General features: G+C 59.7%; 1 protein-coding gene across 2 annotated transcripts in view; it reads left to right on the top strand.

Moving 5' to 3' along the window:
• The window catches only part of CTXND1 (cortexin domain containing 1), a 42,370-nt gene extending 27,545 nt beyond the window's left edge, over window positions 1-14,825 (top strand). The window contains exons 2-4 of one of the 2 annotated variants that reach the window (XM_032341920.1): window positions 8,458-8,605; window positions 9,723-9,965; window positions 14,696-14,825. In XM_032341920.1, coding sequence (XP_032197811.1) covers window positions 9,785-9,964 — 180 coding nt within the window. In that variant the 5' untranslated portion in view covers window positions 8,458-8,605; window positions 9,723-9,784 and the 3' untranslated portion in view covers window position 9,965; window positions 14,696-14,825. Of the gene's footprint in view, window positions 1-8,457; window positions 8,606-9,722; window positions 13,074-14,695 lie in introns of those variants that run through there. The other variant, XM_032341919.1, reaches the window with a different exon arrangement.
• Window positions 14,826-19,866: the final 5,041 nt, after the last annotated feature.

The raw sequence follows: 19,866 nt of genomic DNA, 5'->3' as shown, positions 1-19,866 counted from the left end.
CTCTGGATAGGCGGCATTCTCATTAGAATGATTTTCTAAATGTGCCGTAACTGCAGCTTAATTTTTTAATGAACTCGATTATTTATTTTTCATGCGTTTTTTTTTTTAAATCAAGTGGCTTGTGGTTGGTTTGTTTGCTTAATTTGCTGTGGTCAGAGAATACAGCCTATAAAATTTCCACCTTTAAGGGGCGCCTGGGTGGCTCAGTGGGTTAAGCCGCTGCCTTCGGCTCAGGTCATGATCTCAGGATCCTGGGATTGAGTCCCGCATCGGGCTCTCTGCTCAGCAGGGAGCCTGCTTCCCTCTCTCTCTCTCTGCCTGCCTCTCTGTCTACTTGTGATTTCTCTCTGTCAAATTAATAAATAAAATCTTTAAAAAAAAATTTCCACCTTTAAAAACACGCAGACAGTTTTCCTTGTAAATTTATATTAAGTCAGTTTTCGTCCATGCCCCGTGAACGTGTGAAAATAATGTGTATTCCCTGAAGGCAGGGAAAAGGTCCACTCGGCTTCTCAATCGCACCCTCCAGATATTCCGTGTCGTTCTCCCGGTGCCGGCTTTCAGTGATCAGACACACACCCGTTCCTTCCCGTCAACAGTAAAGTAATGTTTACCGACGTTGCCCAAACAATGTAAAAAATACATCGTGTTCTGATTTCCTTCCACCGCTACCCTACTCCTTTTCATTGAACTACCGTGGAATTCTGGCTACACGTTGTATTTTTAAAGCCTTTGTGTTTTCATAACTTCTATTTCAGATTTCAGCGTTTGCGTTGTTTTGTATTTGTCCTGATTGTGCTGTAGACGATCGCCTTATTGGTCTTCTCCTCCGCCTGTCTCCCTCCCCGCAATTCCTCACTCTGATCATTTCACGGTGGCCGCGATGACTTTCCAAGCAATCGTATTTTGCTTGAAGGGCTTGTGGTTGACCTGCATTCCTCTCGGAGTTTCTGTACTTGAGGGATAAAGAAGTTTCCCTTCAATATTTCCGGGAAGCCTAGAAATGTGGGGGCATCCGAGTGGCACGGGATGTGGACAGGCCCGGACTCCTCCTCCTCCCAGGGGTCTGGGGTGTCGTGGGCTGGTGTGGCGGGGTGGGGGACTCACGGCGGAAGGCACAGACCGGGCCACCGAGGGGCGGCTACCGGAGTCTTTTGTCACCTGTGGGGATAAGCGGTGAGACCCCAGGCCCGGCTGGGGCAGGGAGTAAGGGGCACAGGAAGCCGAGGGGCCTCACCCCGGCCCAGCACACGTCAGGTGGCCCGCGTTTGCACACGGGAGCCACGGGCAGAGCACGTGACGGGGAACACGGTGGTGGATCAGCCGAGGGGACTCCATAAGCAACCTCAGTCCGGGCAGCCTCAGGTCCACACCTGGGGAGATCAGAGAAGAGGCAGGCTCTGAGCCGGCCAGGCATCGGCGAAGGCCTCCGAGTGTGCTGTGTCCAAGGGAAGGATGGGGCCCGGGGAGAATGGCTCTTTCAGGGGCCCCGAGGACACCCCCAAGGACCCACGTTCGTGGCTGCATCTCACAGGCCCGGACGCCGGGCTGCATGGGACAGGGTTGTCAGGCTGCTCCCGCCAGCAAACGGCACACCCAGGGTCGGAACCCACATCCACAATCTCCGGAGTCCGGGCTTCCTCCTGACGCTGCCGTGCCTTCCAGTACGGAGGACGTTGTGGACGCTCCCTCCTCTTGTTGGAGCTCGTTCCTCCAGCACCCCTCCTGGCACCGTCCAGTGGGTGCCCTGCCTTCCGGAAGTGAAGGTGCTTGTTCGAGGTGTTTCCTCCCGGAGAGGGATTTTACGAGGACCAGAAGTTCACCAAGGTCACCTCCAAGAACAGATCTTCTCGCGTAAGGACAGGAAGCAGCCTTGCCCGGTGCCCCTCGCCGTGCCTCCTGGGGTCTCCACCGACGCTGCTGCTCCGACCTCAGGCTGCTGGTGCGCGGCGGTCCGCAGGCTGGGGGGAGCCGGGCTCCGGAGCACCAGGGCCCCGGCCTCAGCCTCACCAGCGGAGCACCTCCCCGTGTCTTTGCACCGTGTCCCCGCCCCCGTCCCCGGCTCTGCCGCCTTGTCCCCCTGTGTCAGCGCCCCATTCTGGCTGTTGGATCCCTTTTAAGGAAACTTCTTTTCCTGCCGGTCTGCCACTGAGTCACTCCCCGTCTGCCGGCCAGACGGCGTGTTCTTGGCTTGCCCTTGGTCGGTTTGTCTCCGTTTCTCCGATCCTGGGGAAAGAAAGCAAACAGCCTGATGCCTTTCAGAGATGGGACGTGAGCGTCCACACTGGCTTCTCCTTGCCCGTGTACCCGGCGGCCGCAGACCGAGGTGGTTTGGAACCCAGAGGCGTGGGCTCCTCCGGTTCTGGAGGTCGGAAGCGGGGAGCAGCACGGTGTTGGCGAGGCCCTTTCTTCTGGCGACTGCAGGAGAGAGCTTGCTCTGGCCTCCGGGCCTCCCACGGTCCCCTTCCTCCCCCACCGAGCCGTGCCCCCCCCCCCCCGCCGCCTGGCGCTCACAACACAGCCGCTGCGGTTCCACGTGGCCCTCAGCCTGAAAACCCAGGCGCGCGGCCCCATCGCAAGATCCGTAACTCCGTCACCTTGAGAAGCTCCTTTTGCTCTGCACGATACCATCCTCAGGTTCCAAAGCTTCCCTGTGGGTTTCTTGTGTGTGTGTGTGTGTGTGTGTGTGTGTGTGTGTGTGTGTTATGCTGGTAAATATATCCTAGATATCTTCATTCTCCCCCAGCCCCCTCTCTGGCCTCCAAAGTTCCTGTCTCTCCTCTACCCCATCAGCCCAGAGGCCCAAGTCCCATCTGAGTTGTCTAAACTAGGCACTGCTGACCTCTACATGTGCTCCATCCTGGGCAAAGTCCCTCTCCGCCTGTGGGGACCTGGAAAAAGATGTTACCTGCTCGAAAAATACAGCGGAGGGACAGGCATAGCGTAACAGTTACGCACTTTCCCCTTCAAAGGAGGAAACCATGAAAGAAAGGGGGCGTGGGTCCCAAGCAATTCCAAAACTCCACCGGGAAACCTCCCTCAGTTTCCAGGCCTGGGGCCGGTCTGTGGCTCAAGGCTCCGCCCGCTGCGTCCACCTCCACCCACTGCCCAGGCTGAGGCTGTTTCCTGAGAGTCGGCCTCTGTGTTCCTGAAGGACGGGGACATGTTCACGGCGACTGTCCCCACCAGCCTGTTTCCTGCGTGCGGAGACTCGGCAGCGGCGAGCCCCTCTCTTGGTGGACGTGTCGCCTCCCTTGTTACCCGGACGGTGCTGCTCCCCGGCCGCTCTGCTCCGGGAGGGTCTCCAGAGCTCAGAGACACGTCCACATCGCAGGACATCGCGTCCTGGCTGCGACAGCCCGTGAATGCCTTCCCCTCCCTGCCTCTCCCCGGCCCTGGAAGGCGTCGCAGTCTCGGTCACCTCTGCTCGCTGGCCAGCTGCTAATTGCGCCAACGAAGAGTGAGGCCACCGAGAGGGGTCCCACAGGACAGTGTGGCGGGCGTGAGGCCGAGACACGGCCCACCGTTTTGGTCCCGAGCAAACGCCCTCTGGGGCAAGCATCGGGCAGGTTCACAACGGCTGTGCTGCTATTTATAGCTGCGGCCGACAAGGGTGCGGGACCCGCTCTGGCCTTTGTCCTGTGAGTGACTTTACCGTGTCCACACAGCCCGTTGTTCAGCCCCATGGTAACAAGCGGCACGCTTTCTCGGTCACCTCGTCTTCTTACTCGCGGTGTCTGGAGGGCCACGACCAAGCTCTGGTCCTCGTCTCGACATTCACTGTGCGCCTATGAGGGACGGGCCAGCCCTAGCCCCAGAGTGGCCCTGCGCCACTCTGAAGGGTCAGACTCGGACCCTTCTCCCGGGGAACTCGCACGTTGCCGCGGACTGACCTGTGTCCCCGCCGACTTCATCGGTTGAAGTACCGAGAGCCGGGGTGATCGTATTCAGAGAGAGGGCTGTTAGGAGGTCAGATGAGGTCATAGGATCAGGGTCTTACTCTGCTGAGACTGGTGACCTTATACGAAGAAGAGGAGGACGTGATGTCTCCCTCCTGGTGTGCTCGCACGCTGAGGCAAGGTCACGGTGAGAAGGGGACCGTGTGCACACCAGGAAGAGACCCTGTGCTGGGTGTTAACCCGGGACTTCTAGCCTCCAGAACTACGGGAGGCGGGCGGACATCCTGATGCCTCAGCCACCCCTCGCAGCCTGGGACACACTTAGGGACAGAAAAAAAGAAACCCGTCAGCTCGGAAAGCGGGGACCTGAGCACTGCCCCCAGCCCTGGGGTAGGACACACACCGACACCCACGTCCTGCATCTGTGCGCCCTTCTGGCCGGTTCTCCCCAAAGTCCCCCCTGAGGTACTGGTTCCCAGGCCCTGTGTGTGGACTGTGGCTTTGGGAGGGACTTCTCTCTGCTGGGATCGGATCCACTACCCCTCAGCCCTACAACTGTGCTCCGGGGAGTGTGCCAGGCTCCCTGAGGGTTGTTCACCACCCAGCATCCCTGACTCGGAGGCAAGGTCGCCTCCAGCCTCCCCAGGAAGTGGCCGGTGGGGCCCCCAGCTTGGCCACTGCGGCAGGAGAGCTCCGAGATGCAAGATGCCCGCCCCCCACCGAGCAGGCCTCCGGGAAGCCCCGCCCCTCCCCAGGGACGGCAGCTAAGGTCTGTGTCGCAGTGTCTCCTGGGTGTCGTGTCCTTGCTCTGCAGCAGAGCTGGACGGCCCCGTGCCTGCCCGCTAATTAAGGTTAATGAGACTCTCCATCTGGAGGGCGGAAAGGCGAATCTGTTTTGAGTCCACATCCTTGGCATCCTTCCCGGCCGGAAGGATCCAGAAAACACGGACGGTCTTCTTCTGGGGCCCGTTCCAAGGTTATAGAGCCCAATCCTGGCCCCAGACCAGACAGGGGGAGTCAGGCGGCAATTTTGCTGAGGTCTGACCTCTACCGGCTCTGCAGGAATCCGTAATAACTTAGGGCAGACCCTGCGCCTGGGATTTCTGAGTCTGTGCCCGTGAGGCCAGACTGAGTCCCGCTGTGACAGTCTGGCACATTCGTCCTTCCCCGACAGCCACCGACAACCAGGACACACCAGCGCCACGAGGCCCGTGTGGCCCAGGCTCCGCTCTGCCGTTGCTCTGAGATCCGCAGCAAACGCCTTCTCCCTCCTCCCAGTCTCTGTCTGCGAGGCGCAGCAGGTGTTTCCAAAGTATGGCTCCCGGGACCCTCGGATCCGCACGGACGCCAGAGCGGAAGCTACGCGCCACGCTCGGAATCACCTGCAGGAGCGGGTCTCGACCTAGCAGGGCGCAGGGCGCTAACCCCTCACCCCAACACGTGCGTGTGTATGTACGGATATTTCAAAGTTCTTTTTATTTTATTTTATTTTAAAATGTGTTTATTTTGGAGAGTACCGTGAGCAGGAGGAGAGCAGGAGACAAGCTCTCAAGCAGACCGTGCTGAGCAGGGAGCCCGACTCACGGCTCCATCCCGGGACCCTGAGAAACCGCTCTGAGCCGAAACCACGGCTCAGATGCTTAACTGACTGAGCCCCCCAGGCGCCCCAGAGCTGGAACTTTTTTAAAGGATCCAGTGGAAATTATACACCTGGGAAGTGTGATTTAAGTGGAAATTGGAATCGACAGATTAGCAGCTAATTGCACAGAGCGGGCGCGGAGATTACTGGGCGGCAGCCGCTTCCGAGGAAAGCACTCAGACCACAGCATGGAAAGGAAAAAAAATACAGAAATAAAGATTCACAGACGAATCAACTCAACCAGAAGGTCTGCGTGCGTTTGGAGAGCCAGAAAGGGCAAAGAGAGAGAATGGGACGGGCACATGCTTGAAGAGGGGAAGAGCCCAACGTCTGCAAAAACTCACGGGACGGGAAGCGAGACTCAAGGAGGAAAACGCAGAGAACCGCACCCCACGGCCAGGCTCGTCTGCGGGAGAAGCAAAGATGAAGAGGAAGTCTGCAGGGCGGTCGGAGAAAAAGGCGCATTTCCTTCAAAGAAGCCAACAGGTGAGGCCTCAGGGAATATGACTCCCACGAGCCCTCCTTCCCAAAAGTCGTGCTGGAGAACCCGTGAGCTCGCAGGAAAACCCCAGCGGCTGGACCAGTGGGGACTGAATGGGTCCAACGGGAAAACCGAGGCTAAATAACAACAGACAGAGGCCATGGGCTCTCACCGCGGGAAAATGACGGAACCGGCGGAAAGGTGAAGACTCGGGGGAAAGGCAGAAATTAGAGTGAGCTCCCTCGATTCTTCGTCTGCGCTGACGATTCGAATTACAGAAACAGAAATGCATCTAAAAGAACGAACAAACCCTCAGAGAGCTCATTCTAGTGACTCAAACTTGGTGGAGGAGGAGAGAGACCTAGGAGAAGGAATCAGGGAAAACGAAACAATGACAAACGGAAGAAAATAAAAATCAGGTGAACAAGTACAATTAACAGACTGATCTCAACCCTCTGCCTCCAAGGCCAGAAAGGAGACCCCAAAGCCAAGAGAAAAATAGATAAAAGATGTAAACTGACTTTTTTCCTTCACAAAAAGGAAACACAAAAGAATCCTGAGATGTTTAACTTCCTTCGTGAACAGAAATAAAACAGGAACGTGCTCCCAAGAGTTACACAGGCACACGCTCTTGCCGGGTCCCAGCAGTGGCCCTTGAGATCCGAGCGTCGCGTCGTCGGTGAGTTTTACTTTTCAGAAAGCTTTAAGCAGGTATCGAATCCTAACTACTGACGTGTACCCCGAGATGTCTTCAGTGACGCGTGCTAACCCCTGCCTCCTTCTCCGACCGGCGTCCGAGACACGAGGACGGAGAGACCAACCCGATGAAGTGAAATAAACACAGCAGAGTGTCAACAGTGGTAGAGCCGGGGGCCGGGGGGCTCTATGTCCGTTCACTCTGTAGTTTTCTCAGATTTAGGAAAAAATATCTCTGGATCACCTTTCCCCCCCAAATTGGCAAAAGCGGAAAAACTTGTGTTTTCAAGGTGGCAGGACCGTAGGAGACGCTGACGTAGGCACAGACTTGGGGAGAGAGGAGTTCCGGTTGGGATTCAAATGGCCGTCCCTCAGGGAGGGCGGTTGTGCCCGACAGAATGCAGGTTGCGGTGTCGTCGGACGTGTGCGGAGCGACACGAATGCCACCGCTGCCTGATAAACAACAGAGGAGAAATCGCCCAGACGTCTACCCAACACAAGAACGGCAAAGTGTGCTCTAACACACCCAAGCAAGAGACGTGACACGGGTGCGAACAAGAAACAGGCAGCCCTCGTCGTGTCGAGGCGCAGTCCTCTCCAAGGTCAGGTATGTGAAAAGTAAGACGGGGACAGTTTCTGTGACAGACTCACAGTTGTGCAAATAACAGACAAAGATCTCCGTGCGCACGGAGCAGACCTTCAGATCGGAAGGCGCTTGGACCCGGGGCCGTCTCCTCCCAGAGGAGCGGGGCTGGAGGAAGCTTCCACTGTTTCTCCTCGTGGTTTTTGAATTTTGAACTGTGCACAAGCATTATTTGTACAAAAATGTTCAATTTAGGCCTTGGGGCACCTGGGTGGCTCAGTCAGTTAAGCCTCTGCCTTCGGCTCAGGTCATGATCTCGGGGTCCTGGGATCGAGTCCCACATCGGGCTCTTTGCTCAGCAGGGAGCCTGCTTCCCCCTCTCTTTCTGCCCTGCCCCCTGCTCCTGTCCTGTCTCTCAAAGAGATAAAATCTTAAAAAAAAATTGTCTTCAGAAAACTAAAAATAGAATAACATGGACCCAGCCATTGGGCGTTAGGATTGAAGCAGCTCTCACAGACGTATCTACACACTCACAGTCTCGGTGGCACCGTCTGCAACAGCCAAGGGGTGGAGACCACCCTCGTGTCCAGCTGAGGACGGACAGAGAGACCAGACGTGGCACACATGTGCCCGAGAACACTACTCAGCCCGAACGGGAAGAGCTCCCGACACCGGCAACAACCTGGACGGACCCGGGGGACACCGCGCCCGGCGAAGTAAGCCGGTCACCGAGACACAGATACTGCAGGAGTCCACTCGCATGAGGTCCCCAGAGGAGTCCGGTTCATAGAAGCGGGAAGGAGGTAGTGGGCCAGGGCCCGGCTGTTGAATGGGGACCGAGTTTCAGTTTTGCAGGACCAAGAGCTCGGGGGCGGACGCTGGGGACGGCTGCCCGGCAGTGTGGGTGTCCTTAGGGCGGCTGACGCGGGCAGCAATGAGGAAGGCGGCCAAGTTCCTGTCACGCGTCTTTACAAACATAAAATAAGACGCTATGGTTTGTAAAGGAAGGAAGGAAAGAATAAAGCGTCCGGGCCCTACCGCCATGCCTGGGGAGGCGCCCGGTCGAGGCTGGGGCGCGCGGTCGAGGCTGGGGCGCGCGGTCGAGGCTGGGGCTGCGCGTCTTGGGAAGTAACCGCCTCGGGCCGTCGTCTTGTTTCAGCGGCCGCCTGCACAGGTGCCTGCGCTCTGACTGGGAGGCTCTTAGCGACGGTGACATCCGGCCTCTCGCCTGCCCTCCGGGAGCAGCCTGACCCAGAGTGGGAGCCGCCCGGTGGCCCTTATGACGTGCTGACCACTCCCAGCGGCAGGTCAGTGCCCCCTGGGGAGGGGCGGGAGAGATCAGAGCGAGGGGACGGCGCGGTCACCGGTGGTCACGGATATGCCAGGACCGGCTCACCCAAGGCTTGCCGCGGTGTCCTCCTGAGGGCCCAGGCGGGGTGGGGGGCACAGAGCCCACCGGCCTCCCACCCGCGGAGGGAGAGGCCTGCGGAGCTGGTGACGCCTCACTCCCGTCTGGGCCTCGGTCGTCCCATTGATAAGATGGGCCCATGGCTAACCGGGGACTGGCCCCGGATGCGAAGGGACAAATACAGCTCCAGTGCTGGGAAGGTCCGGGGGGACGGTGAGGACGGTCACGGGCGCGGGGAGGGCGGCAGCGGCCCTCGTCCTGGTGCAGGCGGCTTCCCGCCCCGCGCAGAGCCCTTCCCCACCTGCCGGCCAGGGGCCACGCGGGCCACACTGCTGCCGCCTCCCCACCCCCGCGGACTGGCACCTGCATGCTGTCACCGCCCTCTGCGGGGAGGCCCAGGGGGTCCGTGGGGTCACCACACGGTCTTACACTCGGGACTGCGGGGCAAGGCCTTGCTGGGTGGAGATGGGGTCCCTGCGGCTGCCCAAACCCATCTTCCCCTCACACCTGTGCTTTCCAAACCCTGTGCCGGGGGCTTAGCAGACGCCCCCGGGGAGGCCCCGAGGTCCCCGTGGTGGGGAGGGGATACAGACCGTCCTCCCCCAACCGCAGTGTCCCCACAGCCCGTCCCTCCCCGCCGCTCCCGTCCGGCTTCTGCCGTCTCCCGGATCTACTCCTGACGGAATCTGGTTAGCGCTCTGCCATCACCCGGGGGGCGGCTTGGCGGAGCTGAAAGCATCCTGAGACCGTCCTTCCTGAGGCTCTGGGGCAGGTGGAGGCCAAGTGCCGGAGCTCCATCCCTAGGAGGCCTCCGCCAGCACCCAGCCCCGCCCCCGCTGGCACCCCTCCCTCACCTTCCCCCCTTCCTGTCCCCCTGAGGCACTGGCTGGGGGTCCCATGCGGCTCAGGGCAGGGTCCCTCAGGAGGGGCTGGGCCCCACGCTGTCCCCCAGGGGCCTGTGTCCACACCGCAGGCGGGGGTGTGGCCCTGCCTCCCCACGGCCTGGCTCTCTGCAGGGGTGGAAAATGGTACCAGTCAACCCGGAGCCGGAGGAGCCTGCCGCCGCCGCCGCCCTGACATGGAGGAGCCCACGCCCGAGCCCGTCCACGTGGATGTGGACAAGGGGCTGACCCTGGCCTGCTTCGTCTTCCTCTGCCTCTTCCTCGTGGTGATGATCATTCGCTGTGCCAAGGTCATCATGGACCCCTACAGCGCCATCCCCACGTCCACCTGGGAGGAGCAACACCTAGACGACTGAGGTGGGGTGGGGCGGGGCGGGGCAGGGCCTCCGTGTCCCCCAGCCACCGGCCAGCCAGCCCGCGGAGCCGAGGATGTTCCCCCCACTCCCGGCATCACAGTCAGGGGCCGCGGGGGCTCCGCCGTGGGCTGGCCTGGAGATGAGAGCCCTGGGCCCGGAGTCAGGAGGCCGGTCTGCGCTGGGCAGTCCCCGTGGGATGATGGGGGGGGTCCCCTTCCCCGGCTCCTGTGTACCTTCGGGGACTGGGCCCAGGGCAGAACCCCTCCGTCACACGACAGTGCTCTCGCGCGGAGGACGCGGTCTGCCCTTAAAATGCAAAGCAGCACAAGCAGGGCCCGCAGCTCCCGGCACCGACGGCACGGACGTCCCCGAGCCCGCAGCAGGGGGTGTCGACGGTGGACGGAAGGGGCCGCACCCAAGCCTCGCACAAGGCCCAGACCTGCTTCCCAGCTGCGTTTTTTAAACTAAGACACAGAGGGGGTCTGTCTTCCCCATCATCAATGAAATGTGCATTTTGGGGATTGGGGAACATACAGAAAAGGAAGGAGAGGGAGAAAAAGGCACAACCCCACCCCCCGGAAGCCCCGTCCGTTTTGATCCATCTCCCCTTATGCGTCTCCTTTTAAAGGTCACCTTTGTCCCATACGCGCGACGTGGCACCACTTGGTCGTAGGGCCCAGACGCTCTCTGGTCCCGTCACGTCCCGTCACCTCAGTGGGCAGGGAGGCTCTATCGGTGCCGCCCTTGGCCGCAGGCTTCGGTGGGGTCGGTGACGTCCCCGCACACGACTTTCTTCCACGTGGTACCGTCTCGGACGCGCGCACGCTGCGGGGGGAGCCCTGGACCAGGGGCCCTGGGTCTTGTCCTCAGTCACCCAAAGTCGGTGTGACCATGAGCGAGTCCCACCCCCTGTGCCGGCCTCTGTCCCCTCACGTCACCAGGGGTGGGGGTGGGGGAGGAGAAGCCTGGCCCTCTTGGTTTTGTGCGAGGCTCCTGCGGCTGAAGGACAGGAGGGCTGGTGGGGGCCAGGGACAGGTTGCTGATAGTGACTGTTCTCAGGGCCTCCCCCTCCCCCATCACCTCTGTCTGTGGTCTCGAGCAAGAACGCAGGCCCCCAGCGCAGGTCCCACGTCCCAGCTCCCCTGCATGCCGCTGTGCCGCCCCAAATAACTCACTCAGCCTCTCTGAGCCCCAGCTCCCTCCTCCATAGCGCGAGGGAACCACGTCTACCTCACAAGGTTGTTAGGTTGTTGTGAGGACGGAAGAAAGGAGACATCGGTGTCCTTCCTTGACTCCACCCCGCTGGGAGAAGTCAGGGGTCTGAGCCCCTCCCCCTCCCAGCAGAGCCTGGAACCCCAGGACGTTCCTCAACCTCCCAGGACCCCTTCCCGGGCCAGCTCTCCCAGCCAGGACCCCTGGTCAGAGGGACGCTCACAGCAACCTCTCCTAGCACCTGACCTCAAGGGATAGGGTGCCTGTCCCTTTACACCACTGTCATCTGTTGAACCACACAGCGTACCCCTCGCTCCGAGGCATGGCCTGCCCTCCCCATCAGGAGAGACCTGCACCTGTGAAGAAGGGCCACGCTCCCTTCCTGCCCTGCGTCCCAGCCCTGGGTCCCACCCCAACCCGGGCACCGGGACAACAGGTTTCCAAAGCACTATCACCACTCAGTGACCCTACACGTGAGCAAGGCCACAGCTGTTTAGGCACATTCCAGGCCCTGTGGGTCCAGCGGTCCCCCCCACCGCACACACAAGCACACACCCACTCTGTGGGGGCACAAAGGGGCGGCTGGTAAGGGCAGCGGACCGCGATGCACTGGACTCTGGAGGAAGGACGGATCTAGAGCAACGACCCTGGGCATCGCCTCAGGCCCAGCAGCAGCCTTGGCTCTGCAGCCTACCTCAGAGACCCCCAGCACTGCTGTGAAAACCCAGCGGTGTGGGTTACCGTGGGAATCAGCAGTAGCTCGAGGTCCGTTAGTGACAGATCCCAAGAACGGGAGGGGAGACCTCTCCCGGAGATACTCTGGGGTCCTCTGGAGGGAAGGACGTGCCCCAGGGTCACATCGGCAGTGGTGAGGAGTTCGCTGCAAATCCAGGATCCTGGGCCCCATCCCGACCTCCAGGGTCCCGGTCTCGGGGGACGGCGCCCGGGGAAGCTGCCGGGGAGAGCCACCAAGCGGCGGGTGAGTGTCCTGGCGTTTGAGAACCACGGCTCTGGGGGTCCCGGGGGTCCCACTTCATTCTTTTCCACACTTAGATTTGCTGATATTTCTCTGGACTTTTTTCTTTTTTTTTTTTTTCTTTTTGGTGGCAAGGGGAAATAACATTTCAGAAAAGATGCAAAATAAAAACAATCACCCCCCACCCGAGCCTCTAGCGGAACAGGGATTTCCACTGTGTACGCACGCGCTCCCTTCTAATCCTTGTCCAAATGCAAGATATATTTTTTATAAACGTCATGGGTCACATCACTGAGAGCCACAGTCCCTCCTGGCATCATGTCGTGCGCGTTTGTGCCACTCCTGGCTGTTGGGCATCTGAGTGGCCACGGGACGTGCCGTCTGGCGTGTGCGTTCTCCACACCCCCGTGACGACGCGAGGCTTTTGTCTTCCCCCTTACACGTGCACCACGAGACCAAAGAAGGGTGGAGACAGATGGGACGGACGCTGGGTGTGGGCTCAGACAGTGGGGAGAGACTCTTGCACCCCAGCCCGTCGGCCTGAGACACACGTAGCCTCTGATCGCATGAAAGGGCGTGGAGAGCTTCTGTGGCAGCTCTCGGGGGCTCGGGATGGAGGGGTGGGCTTCTGTTCAGTTCCTGGCGGGCCAGGTGTGGTGCGGGGCTGTGGATGCAGGGAGAAACTGTCCAGCAAAAGAAATGAACAGAATTTTTGAAGCCTGGAAGCCGGCAGAGAAGAAGTGGAAGGATTCAGCGAGAACAGTCTGCGAGGTTGGCCACAGTCCAAGCCTCCAGGGAAAAGACAACCAGAAAGTCCCCGCTGCAGAGAAAGGACGGAGGACATTCCAGACGGTGGTGTCCGGTGGCTGCTCCGGGCTGCCGTCCGCACTGTGCTTGGCTCAGCCCCCTGGCTCCCTCCAGACCCTCTAGCACCAGGCTGTGGGAGGGAATACGGACTGGAAAGGGACAGGTGGGCAGCCCACGCAGGCCGGCAGTCGAGGGCGGCCCCCGAGAACGCCCCCCAGACAGGCCGATGGGAGAAACAGGACACGCGCCTCACCAGCCTGGAGTATCAATTCCCACCGTCTCTTATTGTTTCCAACTAGTTGTTCAAATGTCGACCAAGGTTTTGTCGAACTGAAAAGGCCCACGTCTCCCTCGCCCACGACACCGTCCCCGAACTCCAGGGGCCAGCTCCCGAGGATGCTTCCAAACACCAGCCGGAGAGAACGCCATGGCCGCTGCGTCCACGGCTGGGGTTCCGCGTCCCACGGTCTCCTGTTGAAGAGCGGGCCGGCCACCCGGGAAGGCAGACGAGATGCACGGACTCTGCATGGGCTTCTCCGGCCCTGTCTGCTGAGAGGCGCCCTCCCCGGGTCCCCACCAGCATTTCCAGCCATTTGTCCAAGCACAGGTTGTCTGCGTCCAATGGGGCCGACGGCCCCCACTACCCCGGGCCTGCCCCCAGATCCTCGTGTCCTCGATGGCCCCCAGCCAAGGCTCTCCCTCCCTCCTGTGGAGCTTCTCTTCAGGACCTGAGTCGGTCAGCCTCCTAGCAGAACAGGGACGGCTCGCCCAAAGCGTTCCATGCTTTGAGGGCGTCCCCAAAGGGTACTAAGGGGCCAGGCAGGCCCAAGGGAAACAACACAACTTGGACAAGTGGCCCACGGTGGGAGACGGCGGCCTCTCAGGACCCAGCAGGACGGCAGCAGTGGAAGAGGACTAACCCACGGGGGCTGCGGCCCCAGGGAGAGGATGGAACTCCTGCCCAGACCTCAGCCCAGCAGGGACCACGTTGGGTCCCCCATCGGCTGAAACAACAGATCCCCGTAGTCGGGGGAACCGGGGCAGAGCGGTTCAGCTGTCAGCATTCTGGAGCAAACCAGACGTAACCAGGACAAGCGGCCCCGTCAGCACTCAGTACGTGTCCGTGAACTTCGGTTGGATGCGAACAAGTGTATACGCGCCCCGCACAGGGCAGACATCAAGGTCTGTCACTCAGCACGTGTCTGGTGGAGGGGGACCCTGCCGGTGCAGTCCCGCTCCCAGCTGGGCTGAGCCACCTCCAGGTCAGTAAATGAACAATTCCTACACGGCACGGCCGCCAGCACCCTCCCTTCCGTGGCCGGCCACCAGCCCAGCTCGATGACCACCACGTCGTTCCTCTGCACCCACGCCACATCCCCACCACCCGCCAGCGTTCCCGTGGCTGCTGGAGTACTCTCCCCCGGCGGAATGTCCTGTTCTTGGTGTTCTGTCTTCACTGGGCTGCCGGTTTCTACCACCCACAAAGAACACGAAGAGTGTTTCAAGGCTTCCCCTGCTCGGAGAGAACAGGAGCCCTGGGACAGTGTCTCAGGAGGGGTAAAATCGGCATCACTGGGGCGTGTGGGATGAGTCACAAGGGGCTCCCCAGGGAACCTCTGGGTTCCAGAACAAGTCCCCCTGCTCCCCGCCCCCACTGCAAAGCATCACCCCACTTCCCACTGGCCCTTGGAACAGATCAGTCTGACCGTGCAGTCATCCGCTCCTCTGCCCCCCAGCTCAGGAAGAGGACGACGCAGGGACCACACGGAGAGCCCCCGCGGCACGCCGGTCACAAACGCGCTCTTCGGCAGAAGGTCATGTTGCTGAGACGCACGAGATGAATGAAACCCTGCACGTGCTGCGGACGCGGGTCGCCCGCCTCCCTCCGTGACAGAAGGGGTCCCGGGGACATCAGCCCACCCCCAAGCAGCTGGCCGGTTCCCACAGCCCGCTCCTGGGGAATGGGGTCCCACCGGGGCCGAACGTGAGCCTCGCTCATCGGCAGGTTGCAGATCTAGAAATGACGGCAACAGAGGAGGCTTAGTGGGGGACAGCCCCGCTGCCGAGCCCCTAAACGGCCCCATCCGTCCACTGTGGCCGCTGTGTTCCCGCCACGGAGCAAGCACCAGGTGGGTGAGGGGAGGGCCGACCTCCGCGGCTGATTGCCGAGAGCCTTGTGCAGCGTGGGTGTCTTCTGATGGGCACTTCATTGGCACATGAGTCTCTGCTCAAGACCCGTCCAAAGACGTGCTTCCACATGCGTCTCCCAGGACGGCCCTGAAGCCTCTCTTCCAGAACCTTCCACAGCTGGGCTCCCGGGTTCTCCTGCCGGGGTGGTTAGAAGGTTGCACCGTACCCCTCGGCCGCAGACCCTCCCTGCAGCACGTGGCCCCTCCCGGCCCGCGGGACCCCATCATCACGTGGCGCTGACCTCTGGGAACCTCATCCCTCACCACTGTCCGCGTCCCGAGCGAGAGCTGTCCCGGCAGCCACCCCCTCACTCACGCTTTCCTAATGTCTTTGCCATGGCGTCGGCCTCAGGTTCCCCCGGAGAGGCTGGTTTTGGGGGTGACTGACCCAGGCAGTCGCGCGGAATGGCCTCACTCCAGCGTCCCACCTCCCTGAGCCGCAGACCCCTCACTCGGCGCCGCTCCCGGGAAAGTGCGGATGTCCTCCCAGACGGTCCTTCGTGCACGCAGAGGATACCCGAGGGGGGCTTCGTTTAGGGACCGTTTCCAGAAGCGTAGGCAGGCTTAAGAGAGCCAGCAAGGGACAGAGAATAACCCAGGTTCGATGCCGACCAGAAGCCACCACCAGCCCTTGCTTGGGGGTGGGGCGGGGGGCCCGCAGGAGCTGTGAGCCACAGCTAGAGGGACCCAGCGGGACGCGCCTCCCCAGACAGCCCGGAAGGGAGGGGTGAGGAGACGAGGAGGCCCAGCTTCTCTCCCTTCCGCATCCCACGCTCCGCCTGAGCCTCCGCTGCGCGGTCTCAGCCAGCAGCCCGAGGCCGTGGGCCTGGGCGCCGTCATCCCCAGAGGTCAGCCCCTCGCCCGGGGGGCACAGCAGGGCAGGGAAGGATTGAGAAGAGATCTGGGGAGGTGAACGGAGCGTCACCGGCGGCGGCGGGCCTTGGAGTTCTTCCCTGACAACAGATGTGAGGCTTGGCCCAGCAGGGCACGGTGTTCTCACTGAACATTCGGGAAGGAGGAGGCAGCAGCCGCCCTCACTGCCCCCTGGGCTTCTCGTGCAGTTTCGTCCTCTCCCTGTCTGTCTCGCTCTCCAGCCGGCTGCCCCAAAGCCAGGGCACCCTGGCTGAGTGCTGCTCTACTGCTTTCTCCGAGAGAAAGGGCTCTCCTTGCGTGACACACGTAGTCCAGAGGGACCACGGGACCAGGAACCCTGCAGCCCAACCACGCAGGGAATTGGCTGGTCACTACCCCCCCCATCATCCCGCCCGATATGAGAAGCCAGCCCCAGCACGCAGCAGTTACCCGAGAAGGGGGCTCCCTCAGCAGGGCTGTGGGGACATCCCGGGACCGGTCGAGCTCTTCTCGGATCTGAGAGACGAGCCTGGCGTGGCGCTCACAGCCACGAAGCAGGGGGCTTGGTGAGACAGAGCCGCCCACACTTAGGAGTGGCTCCCGGGAGACAGGGCTTGGCACACAAACTAGTGGTCAAGGGTAAAGTTCTAACCCCCGTACCATCATCTGCTGGCCAGGGATTAGGGCCGCCTCGAGGCTCCACGTTCCGGAGCCTGTCTCAGCCCCCCACTCAGGTATGCAGAAAGTCAAGTGTCTTCGTTGCACAAAAAATATCAGAAACCACGTGGGGCTCAGAGGGGGAGGCAGGGCAGCCGTGCTGCCCTCGATCCTGGGTAAGGGCACCCTTCCTCGGGGCGCATGCTTCAGGGGACCCAGCATGCGACAGACAGACACACACACATTCACGTAAGGGTCACAGAGTCCCCTCTGTCCCTCGAGGGTCTGCCTGCACACCACGTGCCCCTCCCTTGAGTGACACTGGCCGGGCCCCAGGCACAGCCTCTCCCCATGCCTGCACGCCGTCCAAAGAAACTGGCCTGAGTGCCGCGCAGCTCTGCGGCGGGTCGCGGCCACCGTGGGAGGGGGGCCTGTCCCCAGGTGCAGGGAGGGGGGGCAGTGGTGGAGAGAAATTGAGCAAAGGCGAGACGGTGGTCGGCTGCGTCAACACTCCCAGCACGAACACGGCTGCGTCAGGCCCACACCAGGGCCCTTCCCAGATGCGCCCACCATCGTTTCCTGCTCTCTGTCCAACTCGTGCTTCCAAGACACAGAGTAGCCTTGTAGTCAGGACAGTAGCAGGGGCGATCAGGACACATTTTGCAACACTAACGGGTTCGGACTCATTTGTATACGTCGAGCCTCGTCTCGGCACACGAAGAGTGTTACTAAGTATTCCCTGTGGCCACTAGACAAACACCGAATGCTAGGCTAGCAAATCGTGTTATTTTTACAGAAAGTATGTAAAACATTAAATGAAGTTTTTTAAAAATAAATTTAAACATTTCAGCCTGATTTAGATAACTTTGATATGCGATGTTAATGTTCTTCTATTATAATTTGTACCTTGCCTTTAACTCTAAGGGAGATTTTGAATCTTATCAAAGAAAAATGACTAAAAAGTGCATATAAAATAAATTTAATTTTGCAACTTTGAACACTAGTTTCGTGAGACTGCTCACATTTTGCACATTTTGAGTATAATTCACTTTACTTCCTCGTCATGTCATCTCTCAGTAAAACCCGAGTTATGTCAAAAGCTTGGTTATGACAAAATAATTAGCTGTTCTAATGAAATTAAGGCAAGAACGATACGTTTTAAATTTTAAAATTTTATTCAAAACTATTTTTAGAACTCACGAATTTGTAGGTCTCTCATGCTCTTTCCAAACTGTCCCCCAGCTCTGCTCATGCGCAGTGACAGGACTGCTCCGCTGCCAGGAGGCCGGCCGGACGGTCCGAGGGCCGCAAGGGGGGGTCAGGGTGGCCCAGAGGCGGGGATCAAGAGGACCCCCGCTGTGACGGACACAGGGGAGGTGGGCCAGTGCTGGGTCGCTATGCTCTACACCCGAAACTGACAGAACCCTGTGTGTAGCCTTCAGTTACACAAAGAAAACCAAGCAAACTGCTGTGGTTGATGTCACGCCAGTTTTCAATCCCACAAACACCACAGACGGTTTTGCAACTACTTCTGTGTCGTTATGAAAACATGCCACATCGAGGCAGGAGCACAGGAGGACTTCTATTTCACACCTCTTAAATACGGAGGCAGAAGTGGGTCTCCGGGTGTCACCTGGTTGGGGCAGATGTGGGAATCAGACGTAGCCCGCCTCTGTGATCTCCCAGAGGCTCATCCGTTCATTAAGCAGACAGATGCTGAGCTGGGCAGGCCCTGTGCGAGCTCGTGGGGAAGCTTCCCCGAGTGGCAGCTCACTGCCCTTGGGAGCTCAGCCTCTGCAGAAGGCAGGCATGGCTCGAATGATCAGAATACACCAGTCAGCGACACGAGACGCTCCATCCCGATCCTGCTGCAGGGACGGACCCTCTGCTCCAGCTGCTGGCTCAGTCTCGGAGTAATCCTGGCCCCAGTCTTGGTCTCTGAGAGCACGAGAAACCAAACCCAACAAACGGAACAGCAGACTCTGCCAGGAAGCCCTGCCTGCTGCCACCTCCCTCAGGTCAGCGGCCCCTCTGAGCCCTTCCTGCCTCTCCCCCAGGCCTGGGGGTCCTGCCGAGGGGACAGGAAAAGGCAGATACAGGAGATAGAGTCGTGCTTTGGAAGGCAACCCTGTCTCGGTCATTTTTCCCAACGGTGTTAAAAAGACATGCTTCCAAACTAAAGAAAGAAAAACATAACCACTTTTGAGATCCATTTTGTGTCCAGAATCTTTGAGATAAAACCAATAAGGTACCTGAAATCCTAAAGCTCCCTTGTCCCCCAAAATTCGGTCTTGGCCCGAGGCTAGCCTCATCCTTGGACCAGCCCCTAGATCTGCCAACCCCATCCACCGGTTCAAAAAGCCTTTAGTTCATGCCAGACCTTTGTTAAAGAAAGAATATTTGGCCATCTGAGCGATACAGGATTGCCACTGAAATCAGCCAAGATTGGAGACTCTGGCCCAGGGCTCGGCTCTGTCAGAGTCAGCTGCGCGAGCAGGTCCAAGCCTACGGACTCCCAGCCTGCGGGCTCTAGAGACGCCAGTCCCCACCCCACCCCCACCCCCCAGTATCCATTCTTCTCTTCTTTAGCCACGGAGCTTAGTTTTAACTGAAGAAACAATGCATTCAGCTCAAAGATTGCTTCCCCAGACTTCCTTGCAATGAGGTGTGGTCTCGTGACTAAGTCCTTGCCCAAGAAATAGGATGAGAAGTGTGGTGTGGAACTCATCGCAGAGAGAGGGAGGCTGCTTAAACTGACATAACTCAGCCAGAAGGGGATGTTCTATCCGCCCCCCACCCCCACCCTCCGCCTCTTGATTTCCTTCCTCTGCCAGCCTGGAATGTGGGCACAGTGGGTGGAGCTCCAGCAGCCTCTGGTACCACGAGGCAGCCTTGAGGATGAAAATCACATGCTGAGGACAGGCATTGTGGGCTCTCCAGGACACTGTGTTGCCATAAAATCCAGACTTCCCGGCCCTGAATGCTTTCAAGGGAGAAACACCAGCCCTTCGATGTTCCTAGAAGCGACACACACACTCCATCCTCTGGACTTTGCTTGACGAGCTCCTCGGCCTGGAGCATTCTCTCTGCAGATAGCCATCCAGCTGGCTCCCTCCCTCCCTCTGGCTGCCTGGCAGGAAAGCCCTGAGAACCTGAGACTTAAGCCTCCCCTGACCACCTGCTTATGACAACACCCACACCCCCCAGTG

This window comes from Mustela erminea, chromosome 5 (genome assembly GCF_009829155.1).
Source record: "Mustela erminea isolate mMusErm1 chromosome 5, mMusErm1.Pri, whole genome shotgun sequence".
Lineage (NCBI taxonomy): Eukaryota > Metazoa > Chordata > Mammalia > Carnivora > Mustelidae > Mustela > Mustela erminea.
This window is presented reverse-complemented; position numbering and strand designations above follow the sequence as displayed.